Source organism: Denticeps clupeoides, chromosome 20, assembly GCF_900700375.1.
Source record: "Denticeps clupeoides chromosome 20, fDenClu1.1, whole genome shotgun sequence".
NCBI lineage: Eukaryota > Metazoa > Chordata > Actinopteri > Clupeiformes > Denticipitidae > Denticeps > Denticeps clupeoides.
This window is the reverse complement of record NC_041726.1, coordinates 16692333-16713431: the sequence shown is the minus strand read 5'-3', so window position 1 is coordinate 16713431 and position 21099 is coordinate 16692333. Positions and strand designations below refer to the sequence as shown.

The following is a 21099-nucleotide window of genomic DNA, read 5'->3' as shown; positions in this document are numbered from 1 at the left end:
ATAAATAGCAATTCAGTAACAAATGGGTCACAGAATAAAGAAAAAGCATAAAAACAAGAAATTAAATGGTAATTAAATGATGATTCATTTCCCTCACCCAAAAAAAAAAAAAAAAAAAAAATTGACTTGGAATTGGACAACCTGAAACAGAATTATGGCACCGGAATTGTCTGCATGTAACGTCACAACATCGCCATTCTTTACTTCTGTCTCCTGAGAACATGGTTTTAATGAGCTCATTGATCAATTGATGAAGCAAATTGCTGATTTGTATTTAAATGCATAGAGTGGTTAACCCTCTGGGACACTGTGAGCTGCTGCCTCCGCACAGATGTTTAATTGAGATCTCAAATTCGGGGTTTAGTGCTGTCATATGCACAGCAGCCATCCTACCTCCTCCCCATGTTTGGGGCATTAGCGGGTACTCCTGTCCTTGCCGTTGGCATTATTCACCTCCCTTCCCCCTGTGAGTGATGTTTGCTTGGGTTCAAACACTATCCCATGAGCGTAGCTCGCTCAGACAGTGCTGAAATGAACCTGAGGACAACATGTATGAGCAGAATTTGATATCCCATGTGGAACTGCTTCGTAAATGTTAGACATGAATTCTGTATTCTTGCTCTGAGTGTGTCCCTTGCTCGGAGGCGCAGGGACACTCCTGGAGTTCCTGTGATAAATCATATGTGAATTGTGAGAACAGAGAAGGGTTGAAATAGTTTTTCTCTGGAGCAATGGGGCAAAATTTAACAGTGCAAGACAAGCATAAAGTGCAGTGGGTGCTTGACAGCAATTTAGGACAACACCACATGAAAAAAAATCCAACAAATGTACACTTTTTACTATGGTAGTTTCCTCTAAAAGTGGAATGCACTGACCCTACAAGGCATCGATTGCAAGTCAACTTCCTTACCCACTAGGCCATCACTGCCCCAACACTGGCCAAGCAGTTAGTTCTTGCTGGGCATTAAAGACATTAGTTTATGAGATCATGAATATTTATGAATATAATAAGATGCATTATAACAGCTAGATGTGTTAAACAACATAATGCATAATATGTTTCCTATCAAACTACCCTATTTATCACAGCTTATTGTCACTACACAAAAGTGCAGGTGTCACAGAGCGAATTCGGTGACGCACTTGCAGACATGCTTGGAGTAAGGGGACAAGTTATCGTACAGGGAGAGGACACTGGACGAGCTGGTTTGTGAGGGGGAGACTGGTGGTGGAGTGAGGACGGGAAGGAAGCAGTGGATGCACCACAGTGCGGAAGGGAGGGAGCTCTGGCTCCATGGGAAGCACCGGGGCAGAGGAGAACAGGAAGACGACCGATTTAAGGACGGTTCGGGAGTGTGGGCTGGAGGAGGACGTCTTGGGTGACAGGAAGGTGGGGTAGCATGAAGTAGCATCTTAGCAAAGGGGGCAGGCAAGCTCAATGTCAAGGACGGTCAAAAGTGGTGGTCAGGAGGTTCAATCAGTTAGACGATCATCGTAGCAAGAGGGGCAGGCAAATCTCGAAGTCGGGGACAGGTAGAAGTCGTGGTCAAGAGGTTTCGTTAGTCAGGCGTAGGAAAGCAGGCTAGCCTCTCTGGGGAATAAAGTCAACAAAGAGCGGGCAGCGTCTCCGCGGGGTCACATGACTTTTGCTCTCGACGCTGCCCACTTTCATTTCCTCTTCTGGGTCACTGTCTCTCCATCTGGTCTGGTGCTCTCTGGTTGGCTGGAAGTGTGTTGGACGTGACAGCGGGGTTAAAAACGGAGAAGAAAATAGGAGGACCCAGGCACGTACAGTTTCAAACACAAAGGGTTCTGCTTGTGAAAAGGGGAAAATAAAGTGGGGACAGGAAAGGTACCCTCATACGGGGACTCGTCACCATTCACTCTACCTGTAACCTCAAAACAAAAATTTAAAACACAACCTATGAGTGCATTTACATTTACATTTACAGTATTTATCAGACGCCCTTATCCAGAGCGACTTACAATCAGTATTTACAGGGACAGTCCCCCCTGCAGCAATTTAGGGTTAATTGTCTTGATCAGGGACACAATGGTAGTAAGTGGGGTTTGAACCTGGGTCTTCTGGTTCATAGGCGAGTGTGTTACCCACTAGGCTACTACCACCCTGCATGAGTGCTTTCACTCAGGCCAATGACTCCCCAAAACAAGACAAGAGCGCCAGTTGCAGCTCTCCTCGCTCACTCTGGTTCTGCTTCAATCCCTGAACCCGGAACACTGATGCAGGAACTCCTTAATAGTGCCTTGCACAGGTTCAGGGAATCATGGGGGCGGGGCATGCTCTCCAGGGATTGTGTCAGGTGTGAAAGGTTCCGTCAAGCTCCAGAGTGACACCTGTAAAGCCAGTGATGAAGGTTGATATTATCAAATATGATAAGAGAAACTTGATAAATAAATCATAGGAATTAAAGCCAATACATATTTTTATGGGGGGGAATGATACAAATACAAATATAGTAAAAAAGGGTTGCTGTGTTCCACACAGGGCAACTCTCACATCTCCTGTATGCCTGGAACCGTCCGTCGCTGGAACTACCCACCACCTCTCTGCATAGGTAAACTCTTTTTTATCCTTTGTTTATTATGCAATGCAACCTTTACTGTTGGTTCAGCATTCACCACTGTATTTGTGTGTATGTGTGTTTGTGTGAACATCACTGAGAGGCTTCAAGGACTGCAGATAGAGAACTGTGGTGTGTGTGTGACCTTTAGCTCCTGTGTGAAGTGAAGTGATTGTCATTTTGATACACAGCAGCATAGCACACAGTGCACACGGTGAAATTTGTCCTCTGCATTTAACCCATCACCCTAAGTGAGTAGTGGGCAGCAATGACAGGCACTCAGTGTGTGGGGACGGTGCTTTGCTCAGTGGCACCTCAGTGATCAGGAATCGAACCAGCAACCTTCTGATTACGGGCCACTTCCGTGTGGGTCTTGACACACACGACTAATGGCCATGACCCTCCACAGCCTAATTAGATTGTTCTTATGCTGCCATTGGATTAACTGGTGGATATTCATGCTTGTGCAGAAGTCGTCGGTTTACCTGCTGTTTTTAACCCTTCCTGCTGTCCCAGTATGTTCTCATGGCTCACCAACTCCTAATGTTAATCAAAGGGACATCTTAATTAATCAGTGGTTTACCTGTCATGCCTCCCATGTCTCCCTACAATTTTTCTGAAGTCATTTTTCATCCCTAAAATACTTCTTTCCTGCTAACATTGAACATTTTTGTTCCCTCCTTTGAAGGTGATCCCAATGTCTTCTCATTATATCTAAAAATTGACACATGTTCTGTTGCCATGGTTGCATGTATCCAGGGCAATCCATGCTTAGATTGACCACTCAAAACAACTTTGGTACAGAGGTTTATTTCTAATGGGCACATTCATTTCTCCAGCCCGGTGTGGAGGTATCCGGGAGGAAATGGAAGGCACAGTTCTTAGTCCTGGTTTCCCAGGAAACTATCCTAGCAACGGAGACTGTACCTGGAGGATCTACTTACCTGTTGGCTTTGGTGAGTGCACTTTTAAATTAAATAGTTGCTATGTTGATTTCAGTAGTTAAAAAGGGATTGTTTGTAAACTGTGTTAATATTAAATTATTTAATGAAGGTTCATACATGAAACCATGAAACTAATTTTGCATGAGATAAATGTTGAAATTCTGTAATTTGTAAACTTTAATTGTGAGCTTTTGTTTAGGGGCGCACATACAGTTCCTCAACTTCTCCACCGAAGCCAACCATGACTTCTTGGAAATCCGCAATGGACCTTTTGACACAAGCAGCATCATTGGCAGGTTCAGTGGGGAGGAAGTGCCACCACCACTTTTTTCCACCTCCCATGAGACCACGCTATATTTCCATAGCGACCACTCCCAGAACAGGCCTGGTTTTAGGCTGGACTACCAGTGTAAGAAGCATGTTATAATCAATGTACCTCTTTTTGTCCCAGTACTTAGCCAGTGACAGTGAATAGCCAGTGAATAGCAGTTCTCTACAAGGTGTACTTACATTACTGTAAACTTATGAGTGCCTATAAGTGTGCTACATGCTTATTTTACATGATTGTGTTAATAATGTCCATAGTAGAGAAATTTCATTTGAGATTAAATCATCAAAGAGTTTATTTATCGCTCAGTTTTACATTTCGCTCACTGCATAACATGCAGTGACATATACTTCTGAGTGCTCAAATATATTGTAATAAAAAAGAATAAATTATGCTACGTTAGACTACACAATAGAGATTTAATGGAAACACAATGGCATTTTAAAAAAGAGACATAATACAGATGTTGTGATATTAATTTGGGAAAATGTTATTCTTTATGGTCACAAAGTTTATTTTACCCTAGAAAATTACACCATACAGACCCTTGGTAATTAGAAGCATAATTCAGGTCCTGAAGATACAGTATATTGTTTTTAGGCAGAATTAGCCTAATTTAAATGTATAATCATACCTACAGTGCCGTCTGCATGGCTGGTGTTTTAGTAAGAGCTGTTTAAAAAAACACAGATAAGGAATGCAATAGTCGGTCTTTTTCAAAATTTCTTCTGATGGAAAATGTTTATGCTGGGTGAGGCCTGCTTCAGAAATGAACTTTTTTGTAATCTATAAAGCACAGTATTGAAATTTCTCAAATGCATTTTATAATAGGAAATGATGCAGAGGAGAAATGAAATTCATTTTTTGAGATTTCCATAATTATGTGCATTAACATATAAATCCAATGCCATCCTAAAAGCTGCATGCACTTGCAGTGTGTGCATGGTTTTTCCCTCACAAAAAGATGCTCTGACTCTCAGAAACCAATTGCCTTAGTCATATTTATATCCATGTTTTTCACGCCTCAAGGTCTATTGTCTGTTGCCTTCTTCCATTATAAATTACTTAGGCTTTCTGATTGTAACATTAAAATTCAACCAATTGAGATTTTTTTTCTTCTATAAGTTTTCTCAAGAGCAAATCTAATTTTCATATAAATAGACATCCTGTAATGTTTATTTATAATTGTATGCATCAATTTAGTTCTTTATGTGTCTCAATCATTTTTACTTCCAGGTAGAATGCTTTTATTTATTTAGTTTAGTTCTGTTATTAAATCTTGTTAGCAGATTTACATTTGCAATGTATCATGTCCCATTCCAGCACTGGATTTATATTATCAAATGCATGATAAAAACATGATATAATGTTTCAAATTAGGAATTCAGCAAAAGCAACTATGTCTCCCATAATCTGAAAGGAATGAAGGTCCAACCAATTAAAAAAAAAATTTCAGCGACAGATAAATAAAACCATTAAATTTCCTCTCCTAATCTCTTCCAAGTAGTACCAGCTCTGCCTTTTCCTGCCATGCTGAGAGCTCATATTCATCCTGCTTTGCAAACACACAACAACATGACAACAGGCAACATTTGATTGGGCCGACTGTTTTTGATGAGTTCTGATGGTCTGACGTGTTTTTTTGTGTGTATGTGTCCACAGTCTATGAGCTCCAGGAGTGCCGTGTCCCTGAGCAGTTCCCGTTTGGTGTGGTGGTAGGCGCTGGGTATAATGTGGGCCAGTCCATCACATTTGAGTGCTTTACAGGATACCAACTCATTGGCCAACCTGTTCTGACCTGTCAGCATGGCACCACCAGAGACTGGGACCACCCCTTCCCTCACTGTGAGGGTAGGTCACACCTTTTCTTTATTTTTACAGATATGTGATTGCCAAGCAAACCCATAATACCTTTACCAAGCCATTTACTAAGTATCAAGTGAATGAGGTTTATCAGAAACAAATTCACTTTTCACAGTTCCAAAAAAATATCTATAAGAAAAGAATGCTTCAATATTAAATCAATTCGTTTGGAATCCTGGACTATTTTAATGCAGAATTTGACTCCCCAAATGAACACAAAACTAACAGTTGTTAGAAATATGTCACAAGCACAGGACATGGAAGGCAGTGAGTGGATAGTCTCTCTCTGCTTTTCTTAGTAAATTTCCCAATGTCTAGCCATGAACTGGCCTGGAAATTATGACTTACTGGCACAATCTGGAACAATGAAGCTATGCTTCAGCAAGTAAACATGAGTCATGAAGATGACTTCTTGGCACCTCCCAACACATTCTGCTATGGACCGCCTTATTTAGAATACAGTGAAATTAAGCCTTGATACTCTGATCGAACAGTTTATGCATCAGACGTAAAACCCTCCCCTGAGAACCAATATCCTCAAGGTAGAGCAAATAACAAATGTAAATATAGACACTCATTAGCATAAACCATTAGCCAGCCTGCATCTGCTCAACCTTAGATGACTGGCTTTCACAGGGGTTATTCCTCAGAGGGGTAGAAGGAGGTTGAGGACATTAAAAAGTTGGGCGTTTCTTCAGATGACCCACATTTTGGACTCGTGGGGAAAGTTAAATCCTCTAAAGATGTTCTTCCACAGCTGGGTTTCTCCTCCTTATTCCCATTGGCCCTCAGATAGTGATTGTGTATAGATTCCATGGATGTGTATTGCATCAGAATGTGAAGGCTCAGCTACATCAGACCCAGTTGAGGGCTGTTTCATGGAGGGTAGAATTAATGGAGAGCCTCAGCTTGTGTGTGATATCTTCCACACCAAGATAACAATGCAAAGTTGTAATACATGCAGTCAGTTTCAATACTTCAAGTTATGAGTGGAGGTTGTGGCACCACTTGGTGATGGTGATGCCGTCAGTGGATTCACTGAAATGTCAGTTCTCTCTAAACGCCATCAACATGTGGACTTTGCGACGAGAGAGAAAATGCGCTGGATGTTACTTACACAAACATCACTGATGCGTATCAGGCGGATGTGAGGGAACCTCTTCACAGAGTTTACTCACGAAATGCTACTGGACCAGACAACATCCCTGGAAGAGTGTGCAGATCAGCTGGCAGATGTTCTCACCAACATCTTTAACATTTCACTGAACGCTGCAATTGTTCCATCATGTCTCAACGCATTTTTAAAGGTAATGTTGTAAAAAAAAGCAGCGTAAAAAAGCCAGTCAGTCCTCCACAGCCTTGTTTTTTTATGCCACTTATTGGTTAAACACCATTCACACCTGTGCAAGTCCTATTCTAAACATGCCCTCAACACCACTTTTTAATGTCATCAAGTGTCACCCAGGACAACATAAAAAGTGACATTTTGGAGGCGCCACCTAAAAATTGTATTGGGCTCCAAATTTGTTAGGGCCATGTGTGGCCATTTAGACATGTTGTAGGCATTGTCTACATAAATTCAAGGAATCCCAAGGATCGTTTATTTGAAAACTACGTGCCGCTGTCTCCAGATATTATGTGGACTTTGATTGATTCAGCCATTTTTGGTCTCAAATGAAGCCATCTCCATCTATCTCTAACTCCATCTATTGTCTAGATGCAATGGCAAAAGCACGTATGTGAACCCTTTTTGAATTTCATGTTTTTTTCTGCATTACTTTGTCATAAAATCTTCATCTAGGATATTGACCAGTACAATGTGACTAAGACACAGTTTTATGTTTTATGTACGGTGGACTCATGAACACAAATGTTAGCCAGTTCCAATAATCCCTTCAAATCTTTTTGTCATCACTCTGGTATTGTTTCTTTACCTCATTAATGAGTCTTTGTTGTGCTCTTGGGGTCATTTTGACTGGGCACCCACTTGTTGGTTGAGTAGCCACAGTCCATTTGTAGACTGTTAAATTCTAAAGTCTTTAAAATGACTTTGTATCCCTTCCAGGTTTATGCAATCTAAAATTCCTGAAAACAATTTTTTGGTGAGACAGATTCTTCTTGTGTGGAGCAAACTCTACTCAAACTCCACTCAAATACACTCAAAGTTTAAGTGGATTTTATCATGCAAAGTAGTTCTGGTTCACACCTCTAAACTCATTTTCTTAACAGGCCTCCAAGTATGTAAACACCTGACTTGACATACATTTTTCACCAGCAAAATTCGATTTTATGGTTGTTATTTTTGCGTTATAATTTTTTGCACATTATATTTTTGTACACCCTTGACTTAGATGAAAATCAGATCACATGTTATGACAAATTTATGCAGAAAACCCTGAAATTTGAAAGGGTTCACTTACTTTGCTCTTGCCACTGTATGTGTGCAGAATGTCAGAAAAGGGCTTACCTGGATCAAATCAGTGTCACTCCTGTATTGAGAATGGTGTTTATCAGGTCAGCAGTAGCACACTGGACTGTGGACGGACTACATTTTGTAAAAATAGGTCTTATATAATTAGTAATATGATTGTTTTAATGAAAAAAAATATCACCACTATTGCACCACACTGGGCCTGCAACACAAAGCCCAGACCTCGAACCCATTTAGCCCTAGCAAAATGAGACAAAAAAGAGGGAGAGGAAGGCGAGAGTGGAGAAGAGTTGGAGGGCAAGATTTCATTTCTAAGGTCTGCCGGGAGTCAGTGGAACAGTTTGAGATGCATTCTATATAAATGCAAAGTGGCTGCTGGGAGAATGGGAGGTTGGTGACATGCAGATGTGAGGGGGACGCAGCAGAGGGCTTTCACAGGCCCCAGTCATGGGCTGGAGAGTTTGGTCGGAACATGGGCATCTCTTTGTGTTCTTTCCTCCCCCCTCTCCTCCTTGTTTCATCCCTTCTGAGGGAAGGTTGTGCCCTTATCTCCATGGAACATTCCGGAGCGGGTCCTAACCAGCTAACAGGCTTTCTTTGTTAATCTTTGACCACTATATAAACCCAGGAGAGAAGCTGGATAAAGCGAGAGAGGGAGAAAAGGAGAGATATTCATTTTTCCTGTACTTATTCCCAAGAAATGTGGCTTTGTGCATTTGGTCATGCCTCCATTACATTCTGATATCATTTCCATGATGCCCTGCAGTGCCCTGCGGCGGGAATATCACAACAGATAATGGCACCATATTCTCCCCTGGATACCCAGAGGACTACCCCAGCTCCTCTGACTGCACTTGGCTCATCACTGTGGCACCAGGCTTTGGGATTCGACTGAACTTCACTGAACTAAAGGTCCATGGTCCCCATGACTTCATTACTGCCTGGTGAGATGATAAAACTAAACTCTAGAGTAACTAACTTCAGTCCAAGTCTGGAAATCATATTTTCTGCCTCTGTCCTTCATTAATTTCTACTGCCTTTTACTTACATTCACCCCAGAACAAAATGTTCTCATTTTTGTCATTGTGATAGACAGCAGAGCACAGCAAACAGTGCACACAACGAAATGTGCCATCTGTATTTAACCATGACCCTTGGTGAGCAGTGAGCAGCCATGAAAGGCACCCGGGGAGCAGTGTGTGGTGATGGAACCTTTCCCAAGGGGACCTCAGTGGCACCTTGGCGGTCTAAATCTAAAACAAATCAATATTTGATGTGACCGCATTTTTCCTTATGCACACATTTTTAACTTGAACTTGTTAAAAATAAAAAAATATTATTCAGATTTTGAAAGCATTCTTAGATTACAGCATTGTTTCACACCAATGGCATGATTTAACTGATGTTTTTTGACAGATGAAACACAAGGATCAGGATTAATTCTGATTATTCGATTTTCTATAAGGAAAAAATCTAAATCGATTACATTATATTCATAAATTTTATGTTCCTTGAATTGAAAACGTTTGCTGTCATTTTTTTCTTGAAACATTTGCACTGCCATAGTTCCTCTCTTTTTCTCTGTAATTTGTGATGCTGGGTAGAAATGCCTATGGTTCATGTGCCACCCTCTCTACAGTGGATTAATCACACCATAGAGCATGTGCAGACAAATTGTAGGGTTTGAGTGCAGTATGAGTAGGTACAGTGTCTGCTCTCACATGCTCTTATGCATTGGTGTAGTAGTGGTGCTTGTTTAAAGTAATGGTGTAAAAGTATGGGTGCTTGGCTCTGACACCATGAGTGTGCGACTCAGAATGGAATGTAATCTCCAGTGCACATTCTGACAGGTCTAGACAGATGTTTTTTGAGCTGAATGGATACTGCAGAAGCTCATGCCCTGGACTCTGCCAAATTGGCTCCCCCTGTGCCTGAGAACAGCAGACACTAGGGTAAACTCATTGTACCACTGGGCAGATGTTGCTGCCTGGAAGAGAGCCACAGTTGTTATTTTGTGAAAGTTTGCAGTTCCAATCACCAACATGCTCTCTTGTGGAAAAATGTGTTTGCAAATGTTAAGAAAACCGTAAACATTTGGGTGTATATCATATCATAATTTCACCCAAAGAGATATTAATTCACATTACATCATCATAATAAGTAATAAATGAATACACACACTTAAATGTTTGTGACATAAAAATAAAAATTTCCAAAACTTTTATTTTTACATTGTATTGTTAGTAGCAATGCATCAATATATCACCATCTGTATCAGAGAATATTAGCCATGTTGACAGTCATCACCTTAATACTGTAACATGGCAGGAGTCACAGAGAGATTTTTATTATTATGAAGAAATGTTAAATAAAGGGTGCTTGGTTTGTAACATGAAAACAGTATCAAATTTGGTATGTATGGAGAAAGATTCGGAAATCTGTCACTGGTGAGGGTAATATGGAACATCAAAATGTTGTGCAACAAAACAGAGTTGCAGCCATTGGCAACATTTGGCCACTAGTTGCTGCCACTCATTCAAATTTGTACACTAGGCACAAAAACCTTTGGTGCTGAAGCCATACATTATCAATAAATGGCCATCTAATATTAGAAAATGTGCCATGCATAATAAGCAATAAATAAATAAACAGCAATGCCCATCAGCCAATTTAATTTTGTTCGTTTTGTTTTGTAGATTCCTGATGTTGTTATTCCTGATTTTGATTACATATTTTGCTAACTATGAATACAATTGTTAAAATTCTTCACCCTAACCCACATTCACTCACTACTTAGCCTTTTTTTTGCAGTTGTCTATCTCAACATCCAAGGTTGGCCAGTTCTTTTGCTCCTATACTGCCCTTATAGTTCATGTGGTTGTTGCATTTTGGATTAATCGCTGATAATATGTACAACTAATGCTTATTACTACATATACACCTTCAAATTATAGCTGTTTAAATTTCAAGCAAGTATAGTGTCTGCAATTTACTCTCTGCACTTTTAGAAATGTATGCAGTTAAGTGATGTATGTCTGACCTGTCTCTCCTCAGGGATGGTCCCCAGGAGACAGCACGCAAACTGGGGGTATTTACAGAGGGAGAGGCCAATGAACCACCAAGTAGCACATCCAATCAGGTGCTTATTCGTTTCCGTAGCAACACAGAAAAGGGTGGAAAGTTTATTATAAACTACCAAGGTAAGCATGTTTTTTCCTCTTTAGCCTTAAAAAAATACAAAATACTTGATACTAATGCTAATAATAATATAACAAATAAATAATATTTCTTTTAATTTTTCAGCCTACAGACTTCAGCACTGCCTGCCTCCACCCATTATTCCCAATGCTGAGATTCTCATGGCAAGCAAAGAGTTTAAAATTGGTGAGAATCAACACACACACACACACACACACATGCTGATGCACAAACATATTCATGTGCAGCTGCTCTTACACATGCATAGTCTTTCCATGTGTGAACTGATGTGTTGTGTTTTTGTGTGCTTGTGTGTGTGCATGTCTATAAAATCAGAACATTTTCAGACCTGAGCAACTCTCATTAATAACATTCCCAGAATAGAACTGCCAGCTCCACACAGACACACACACACACACACCACTGGCACATTTTCCTCCATCAGCTCACTGTAAGCAAATAGGCTCATCCATGCCAGGACTAGGTTTCCCATGGGGCCATGCTGATATGCTGATTCACAGCCAACACTCAGCTCCCCAGAGGCTCATGGGAAATATACAGTGATTCAAGTTTAGAAAAGTAGCAGAATCATGATCTTCCTGAGTGTGGCCAATAATGCTATTCTTATTCAGAGTTTGCCTTGCATTATAAAAATCTGAGAAAACAATACTGGGAAAGAAAGCACTCTTATACAGTACCCTTAAACAGTATGTGTTTTATACCATATTTGCACACCATATTAACCCTTGTTTTTCTACAGAAATATTAAACAGAGTTTCTAGAAGGACAGATCGACATGATAAAATGTGGAGTGACCAGAAAGAAAGTGTCACCAATGTAATGCAAAACATCAAATTTTAATTTATAATGAAATAGGTTAAATTTTTTACAACAATAAAAATACCAAAACTTAAATAATAGTGAGTTTTCTCTTCATATTTACACCATAAAACAAGTGTAAAGTCAATATGATGTGCAAGGTGCAGACAAAACTTTTGCTACTACTTTGACCCACTGTAGTAAAATTACAACATAGACAAAACAAGCTCAAAATCTTACAATATCAGTATATGGTGTCTTAAAATATTTATCCTGTCCAAAACAACAAGGTGCTGTACTCCAAGGCAGGTTCCTAAGTTATATGATTTCATGACCAGATAACCAGGCCTATTTATCCCTTCTGCCATTCAATAGCATTGCAGAATAGAACCATAGGACCTTTTGTAGACATAAATATGATGTAGTATTATAACAGCGGGTCTCTGGGGGTTGAGTTCATTCAGAGATTTGCTCCTGCATTTGGAGAAAAGGACTCAGTGGTGACCATTAAACCTCCAGCTGCCATGCCCGAAGTTAAATCCAGCACCTGTGTTTAAACAGGAAAAAAGTGCCAACAAAAGTCCAATTTGCAGTGTCTCTAATGAACTGAATGAGAAGTAGAGTAGTTCAGATTGATACTAAACACCATATTTACCTCTCTGTTGCATACGCACGCCACACACACAAGTGGAAGTGGAAGCACCTGCTCAATTAATTACACTGCAATGCTGTGAAGACACGTCATCCTTTTCTTTTTTTTGTCAGCTCTGTGGACGTCCTTGATAGGATGACCATGATTGGGATTTACAATGAATACAGGACTCTGTATTAAATGAATAAAGGTTTTGCCATTGTTGTATCTGGAGGATTTCTTTTTCTTTAAGACATGGTTGGTGTTTATAGTCTAAGGCCCTGTCCACACCGGAGTGTTATCTAAAGTGCAGAAAACAGCCTGAATGCTTCACACCCATAAGTGGGACCTAAGTCCAGCAGCAGACCAGATAGTTTCTCTATCTCCCTTCCTTTCTCTCTCTCTGTCTCAGCTGATATAGAATGGTACAGGTGCCAATGATACAGGTGTTTTTTTTTGGTTGATTGAATTTATTTTATTTGTCTTTTGTAACATGGCTGGATTGTAATAAAGTGGTTTCTCTCTCTATCTCTCTCTCTGTCTCAGGTGATATAGTACGGTACAGGTGCCTCCCTGGCTACCAGATGAGCGGCAACAGTATCCTCACTTGTCGTCTCGGCACCCACCTGGAGTTTGAAGGACCGCCTCCCTCCTGTGATGGTGAGATGGTGCTACATATGTGTGTGTGTTTGTGTGTGTGTGTGTGTGTGTGTTCTACGACATTTACCCTTTTCATCAGCGCTCCTGCATATGTGTCCCCTGTGGGTGTAGTTGTCTTCCCTGTGATGATCACACACTCAGAATTCTCAGGTCCCCATGGAAGAACTTGTTCATTCTCAGCACTACCCGTGCTTCTCCACACAGTTCAAGCGATGATGTTTCCTCCCTGTGGGACATGAGTACATTTCTCCTTTATTTAACCTTTTTTTTTAAAACATTTTTACTTATTATGAATCTAATACATTTTTTTCAGTTCATTTGAACATTTTAAGTTTATTTGAACATTCTAGTACAAATTTAAGGTACATATCTGTATAGTTCATGATGAGCTGATGAGGAATGAAGATCTTCATTTGCGGATACACTGGTCAGACCCAACATTAGCACCACTGACAGGGGAAGTGAGTAATTTTGTCTGTGCTTGCAGTGTCAGCTGGTTATTAACTAAATATATTGTCAGGACCTACCAAAAGTAGTCCAAGGAAGGCGGAGCAGTGAATTGGCGCTAGTGGCCATTGATGCATGTGTTGACTGCAGACTGGACCATGTTGTCTGGCCAAGTGGAAGGTGTTCTGGAGCTCATTTTGCTGAAAGATGCTGGTTCATATGGAAAGGGGTTACACAGCAATGCATCACCATTCGTTGTGCCCTATTTTAGTTGTATAATGCTCCTTAGCACCAAGCAAAAATAGTTCACAAATGGTTTGAAGAATATGACAATGTTGATCTACTGGAAAAACAAGTCTGAGCTATTGAGACATCATCTCACAACTAAAAGTAGCCTAGTGGGTATCGCACTTAGCTTAGTGGGCCTATGAACCAGAAGACCCAGGTTCAATTTCCACTTACTACCATTGTCTCCCTGAGCAAGACACTTAACCCTAAGTTGCTCCAGGGGGACTGTCCCTGTAACTACTGATTGTATCTCGCTCTGGATAAGGGCGTCTGATAAATGCTGTCAATGTAAATGTTGTGGCAGAAAGCTTTTCATTTGACCTATGGCATTGCTGGGACGGTATAGTGAGGAGTCAGTGTGAAGCATCTATCCAGGGTGGGGTGGGTTTATGTTAATTGACCACACTAAGCAGGTCTTGGTAAATTGTAATATGCAAAAGAACATGAAGGTCTCCACAGTTGACACAGTACTTTGTCCACCAAAGCACAAACCATTCAACCTCATGTCCTTATGCAAACTCGACACCATCTGTGGTATCTGTAGATGTCAGCAGTTCAAGAGTTGGCTTTGTGGATGCACAAAGAGCATTGATGTTGACAGTCTGTGTATAAGATGTGACCTGAACAGGATGGCATGTGTTCACCAAGTTTAAAGAAAGGTTTGTCTATTATAATGAGTTTCTCTTCATGAAGCCTTCAATTTATTGTTATCAGAGACCACAACAGTGACCTAAAATCTATATTCCTAATTCTATTATTCATTGTTCACACATTAATGCTTTATTGCATTCCTTATTATCCGTACAAGAAGGAATGAGGCCAAGCCTAGTGGTAGTATTGATAGCTTTTTGCTGGAATGGGTTCCAGTTCTTTTCTACCCCCCAACCTGTATACAGATCAAAAATTAAAAAAAAATAAAATAATGAAATCTCATGTACATAAGTATTCAAAGCCTTTGCAATTAAGTAAAAATTTGAGCTCTGGTTAACAGTTAACAGTTTATGTCATAGCACAAACCAAGCATGAAGTCAAACAATTGTCTGTAGACCTTAGAGATAGGATTATCTTGAGGCATAAATCTGGGGAAGGTTACAGTCACGGTACTGTCACGGTACCAGCACGGGACCAGAACGTGAGCACTGGTTGGAAGAAACGAGTAATCTTGGTGCGATTGGACAATTCGGATTAATGTGCGAACGTGTGCCGGCGTGAGCCGCGACACCCCACTGATGTTGACGTTCATGTTAGGGCAGGATTTGGGAAGGGACAGGATGATATGGCAAGGGTGATAGGAGAGGAGTCAAAACAAGAGAGATCTTACTTGGGACGAGGTGATTAAGAGCTGAGTCGAACTGACAAAAGCCAGTCAATGACTGAGCAGCTGGTAGTGGCCATCTTGCCAATTTATGAGAGTCACGTTACCTCATCTTTGTGTTGCTCTCGGTCACGAGAGCAACTTCTTTGGTCAAAGACCAGTGGGGTTAAATTATGCTTAATAGCTCCATCATCTATATCAAACTAGTCCAACACAAAAAGGCACTCCTGTTGTGCACTATGAATATAGTTTAATAAAAACTCAAAAGTGGTGCCTGTAATAATTGCAGCCTTACTAGCAGTGCATTATGGGACAGAACACAGTGGTTTGGAATACAACAGTCAGCAGACAATTAAAACAGACCAAAAAAAGAAGGGAGCCAGAACTTAAATGATGAAAAGCAAACACAGACACACACACAACCCTGCAATTCGCCAGTGAGGAGAAGCTGAACAGCAGAAAGAAAGAAGAGCAAGAAGAACATCTCTCTCTCTCTCTCTCAGCAGCGCTGTTCCCCATTCATCTTCGTCCTTTAATTGCACATCGGTGGTTAATCGCTGGCGTCGGAGGGCTTGGGCAGTGGACTCACCCGCTCACCCATTGGCTGTGGGCTGCTGCCTCTGCCCGTCACTCATGTTAACTGGGGCAGCACGAAAAGAAAAGGAGGTGCGAGACAGAAAGAAAGAGAAAAAAAAAAAAAAAAAAAGAAAGGACAGGGAGTCTGTTTGAGATGTGTGGAGTGGACTCAAATACAGGGAGATTGTGAGAGAGAGAAGAGGAGAAGGAGGAGGAGGAAGAGCCAATCTCATTGAAATTCAGGGGGTATCCAAACTGCAGCTGCACCCAGCATCTAATCACTGCCTCTATACCACACAGTACCTCTCTCTCTCCTCTTTCTCTATAAATTCATTTCTCATATTTTACTCGTTTTATTTATTTATTTATTTATTTTCACCCTGTATTCTTCAGGTCCGGCTTTGCGATGAATGCCGGCAGAGCCAGCAGCACAGCCAGATGAAGCCAGGCAGCAACCGCCTCCTGCTGCGTTAGAGCAGGGAAGGCATTGCAGGCTGCTCAGTGTTAGCGTTAGCCGGACATTTAGATGAGGCTGCGTGGATTTTCCGGTTGTGGGAGAGGAATAGCTACGGAAAGGCATTTTACCCCATGCACCTCACATTTTCCTCAAGAGGCTCTCCGCCTTCTCAACCTTGCCCCTCCCCCACAGCTTCTACTCTGCATGCATATAAACACCTACACACACATACGCACACGTGCAAAGGGTGATGAAAAGCTTTATCTGCCCCCAGTTGGCAAAAAAAAAAAAAAAAAAATACTCCTCCAGGTTCCTCCCACATGTGGCCTTATCCACGCTCAACACATTCGCACAGTTGGCTGTCACTCACAGTGAACTACGTCTCAATATCTGCTGATACAAATTGAGCATCGACGTTCTTACTAATATCATAATATCACCCTGCATCCAATAATGGAGCAAGGTGTGGTTCCTGGTAACTGAAACTCATTGTGCATGCAATTTAAAAATCCAATTGGTCCTGTGATGGTATGGTGACTGCACGATTTTAAACGGTTCTTTTGGTCCAGGTGAAGAATGTGAAGAATGGACAGTGTTGAAATTAAAAAGGTGAAGGATAGTTTCTTAAAGCTACTTCGAAATATAGAATCCAAAAATAAGTCTAATCCATGTAATTGATTCAAAATGTTGCTTTTTTATTATCATTGGCTTTTCATGCTTATATTTGGTACTTATTTTCTTTTTTTGAGGATGAGGAGGGTGTTTATACTCCATCGGCCCATCATGCCCTTGATTTGTCTGAAAAATAAGTTGCATAATGACTTATCTTTAGTCACAGTCACGAGTGGACGCCACTCATGGGAAGCTTGTGTCTTAACCTGCTGAAAAAAAGGATTTTCTCTCATAGTGTTCACTAAACATTTTTACAGGACTATAATCACCCCTATAATCTATAATCGCCTCTTCAGAGATACAGTTGGGCATCAATAACCATAAATCTACTGCTGTCAGAATAACTAGCAATGCAACACTGATCTGGCTTGCGTTGATTTTTTTTTTTTATTATCGTTAAGACATTTTTATTCTTGGCTGTTTCGTCAATAGTACCTCAGCAATACCAACATTTTTATTGAATACTAGCAATGGGGCAATATGTATAGCACTTCTCATGTTTCTCCTGAGGATGCATGTGAAGTGCAGAGAAGCGAAAGCAGATAATGTGGAACTGCGAACGCACAGATGGCTTTTGACGGGAGACCCTCAGTGCGACATTCTTCCTCGGGACGCCTGCATCGACAGACGACCGTGTTTACCTGAGTGTGTGAGTCTATGTGGTGATGATGAGGCCAAGTGTATGTGCTGATATGCAGCTGTAATAATGCTTGCCAGTCTTGGAGTCTGCCTGCAAAGCCATAACAGGTCCCCAGAGCCCCACAGATTCTATATTTTACTGGCAGAAACAAGATGTAACAGCAAGGGCCAGGTTTTTAAACTGTGTGTAGAGGAGCGAATATGCCAAGGCTATCACAATGATTTCCACCTAACCACCTGGGCAGTGCATGGGTGAAGGTAGGACCTGTTACAATTTACAGTCAATTCAGAGGGTGGGTGCACAAATGCACTTTGCAGCAATTTTCTTTAAACAAACTCCTTAGCAATTATCTACAAAATAATGTTTTTATTTATAATAAGGTCAGCCTGCTTCATCAATTTCCAGAGTTATTTCCATTATTAATCCATCTAGCTACTGAGTGTTAGGTGATTAAAAATAATTCAATTATTTCATCCACTTTATGCAATGTACAAGCACAGAACATGATGTTATTATCATTGTATTTGATAGTTATTAAGGTTTCCCTAAGTTTGAATTTCAATTAAGTTTCCTAGTTAGCAGGACTTCCTTTCTTAAGGACCATGTAGATGTTCCAGCCATTTCCATTTCATGCCAGATAACTACAACATCTTGAAGTGATGATCTGATGATTGCTAATGTGCAATGAACTGCCCTTGGCCAAATTAAGATATTGATAAGATATAAAGATTATAGTTTTGAATGTGGTCAATAATGGCAAAAGAGTGCTACTTAAGTGCCACAATTGCTGCGTTCAGGAGAAATGAAAGAACCCAAGAAAAGTCTAAAGAGTCAAAGCTGAAGAAAAAGTGACAGGAAAGCCACTGCAGACCAAATAACCACTCTCTGTAAAAAGAGCTGTGCTGAAAGGCTTGTCCTACTCTACCCTGAAACCGTGAAACTGCTTGAGAGCATATGATGCCGGTGTTTGAAATAAAGTATGTTTGGTTTGGTGACCGGCATGAGAACACACCTGCAGAGTCCACTGACGCCTCTGTGTATTTTTATTAGCATTGTGAACCAATGGAAAAGGAAGACAAGAGTGGGACGTATGGTGCTTTAACACAATGAAGAAGTTTAGTGTGTGAGATTTGTCAGTCATTGCTTTGTTTATGAGCTATTTTTATGACATTACCAGGTGATCTGACATTACCTGTGTAAATGCAAAGCTTGATGCAGGTCTTACTGAACGTGGTGAAGCAAATAACAAAACTGAATTTAAATGTAATAAATATAATATATTTTCCCTATTTTCTACTCAAACACACTTGCTCCTCAGAGACAAGCTGCAAATGGCCATAGTTGCATCCATCAAATATGTAAAAATTGACTAATTGATTTTCTGAATAAAAACAAATCATATCAATGATCAAAAAAAATATCAGCCTTTTTCCAATCCATTTTTTTTTTTTATTTCTCTTGCTGTTTTTTGCCTACTGTGGGCAATGACGCAAGAAATTGTTTACCATGATGTTTGCACTGTCTTGGTTGCCCACGGTGGCCTCAAGGCTATATTGACAAGAATCTGTCACTGAAAAGGATATGTTTTCATAGCTTCTCTGCTGGGAACCTGATGCTAGAGACAAATACGAATTGACCCTACATATAAAGGAGAAAACATGGCATAAGAATCAGATTTAGGCAAATTTAGCTAATTCAATCTTCATTATGACCAATGCAATATAAGCAACCATGGGGACATTTGAATAAGTTGTGTGTCTGGCATGTTCTGGTGATAATCACTACCTCATCTGATGTTTATGGATTCTGAATTGAGAAATTATGCACATCATTGATCCATTTATCTGAGACGCTTGCATTTTCAAATAATGACTTCTAATGAGCTGATAAAGGAGCTATTTGGCGAATGTAAAACCGCGTAAATGTGTAGTGTGTAACTGTATGAACACCACTCCCTCACTCCTGGATTCCAGCTGCAGCTTCAGTATAAAAATGAGAATAGGTGTGTCTTTATGTAGCTACAACATGGAAGCCTTTGTGGAAGAGGAACCACACCTGAGTGAAACACAAAAATGATTCATAGTTACAGGTGATTATACACTAATGAAAAAATATTCATGATTAATATATTCATGTTCTGATTTTACATCGGTGCATCATTTTGTACTTTCTGTTTCTTCTCTTTCTTTTGTTCTGTTTGCTGTATTACAGTTAGAATTATAAAGATATCATGCACTCATGTCACTTGTGGGTGTGTTTGATGCAGATGCATTTCTTGCAGCAATGAAGGGAAAGCCGGAGTGTAGCTGAAGGTAAAATTGTGGGGACAAGTCAACCAAGGATGCTGGAGAATGTCTTTTTTTTCTTTCCATGCTCACTTGTTCTTGCATATGAGCAACACTCTGGATACCGTGGATGTGTGGGTTGGTGAAGTGGGTGGATTTTCTTTATCACACAGGCTAATAGTAATTGGTATTGTGAGGTCAAGAGACCTGTGTGTTTATGTGCCTGCAACACACTGAGGGTTCCTATATCCTATAGAGTGCACTTTATGTCAAAATGTAGCATAAAGAAAACATTAGAAATACTTGTAACAAATGTGTCTGGCTTTGTGATATCACATGCTAAAATTCATGAATGAGTTTCATATGCAATATGAATGTCCAAACACTAAAGGGAGGTTTAGTCATTTGTGGCTAATTTTACGTTTACATTTATGACATTTATCAGAAGCCATGTGCAGAATTATTAGGCAAATGAATATTTTGTCCACATCGTCCTCTTCATGCATGTTGTCTTACTCCAAGCTGTATAGGCTCGAAAGCCTACTACCAATTAAGCATATTAGGTGATGTGCATCTCTGTAATGAGAAGGGGTGTGGTCTAATGACATCAACACCCTATATCAGGTGTGCATAATTATTAGGCAACTTCCTTTCCTTTGGCAAAATGGGTCAAAAGAAGGACTTGACAGGCTCAGAAAAGTAAAAAATAGTTAGATATCTTGCAGAGGGATGCAGCACTCTTAAAATTTCAAAGCTTCTGAAGCGTGATCATTGAACAATCAAGCGTTTCATTCAAAATAGTCAACAGGGTCGCAAGAAGCGTGTGGAAAAACCAAGGCGCAAAATAACTGCCCATGAACTGAGAAAAGTCAAGCGTGCAGCTGCCAAGATGCCACTTGCCACCAGTTTGGCCATATTTCAGAGCTGCAACATCACTGGAGTGCCCAAAAGCACAAAAACATT

The 21099-nt window shown here is 40.5% G+C and overlaps 1 protein-coding gene across 1 annotated transcript in view; it reads left to right on the top strand.

The window, feature by feature from the left end:
* The window catches only part of csmd2 (CUB and Sushi multiple domains 2), a 242749-nt gene that overhangs the window by 187867 nt on the left and 33783 nt on the right, over positions 1-21099 (top strand). The window contains exons 39-46 of the mRNA XM_028963348.1: positions 2507-2576; positions 3422-3538; positions 3726-3935; positions 5517-5705; positions 8915-9092; positions 11203-11348; positions 11452-11532; positions 13343-13456. Coding sequence (XP_028819181.1) covers positions 2507-2576; positions 3422-3538; positions 3726-3935; positions 5517-5705; positions 8915-9092; positions 11203-11348; positions 11452-11532; positions 13343-13456 — 1105 coding nt within the window. The remainder of the gene's footprint in view (positions 1-2506; positions 2577-3421; positions 3539-3725; positions 3936-5516; positions 5706-8914; positions 9093-11202; positions 11349-11451; positions 11533-13342; positions 13457-21099) is intronic.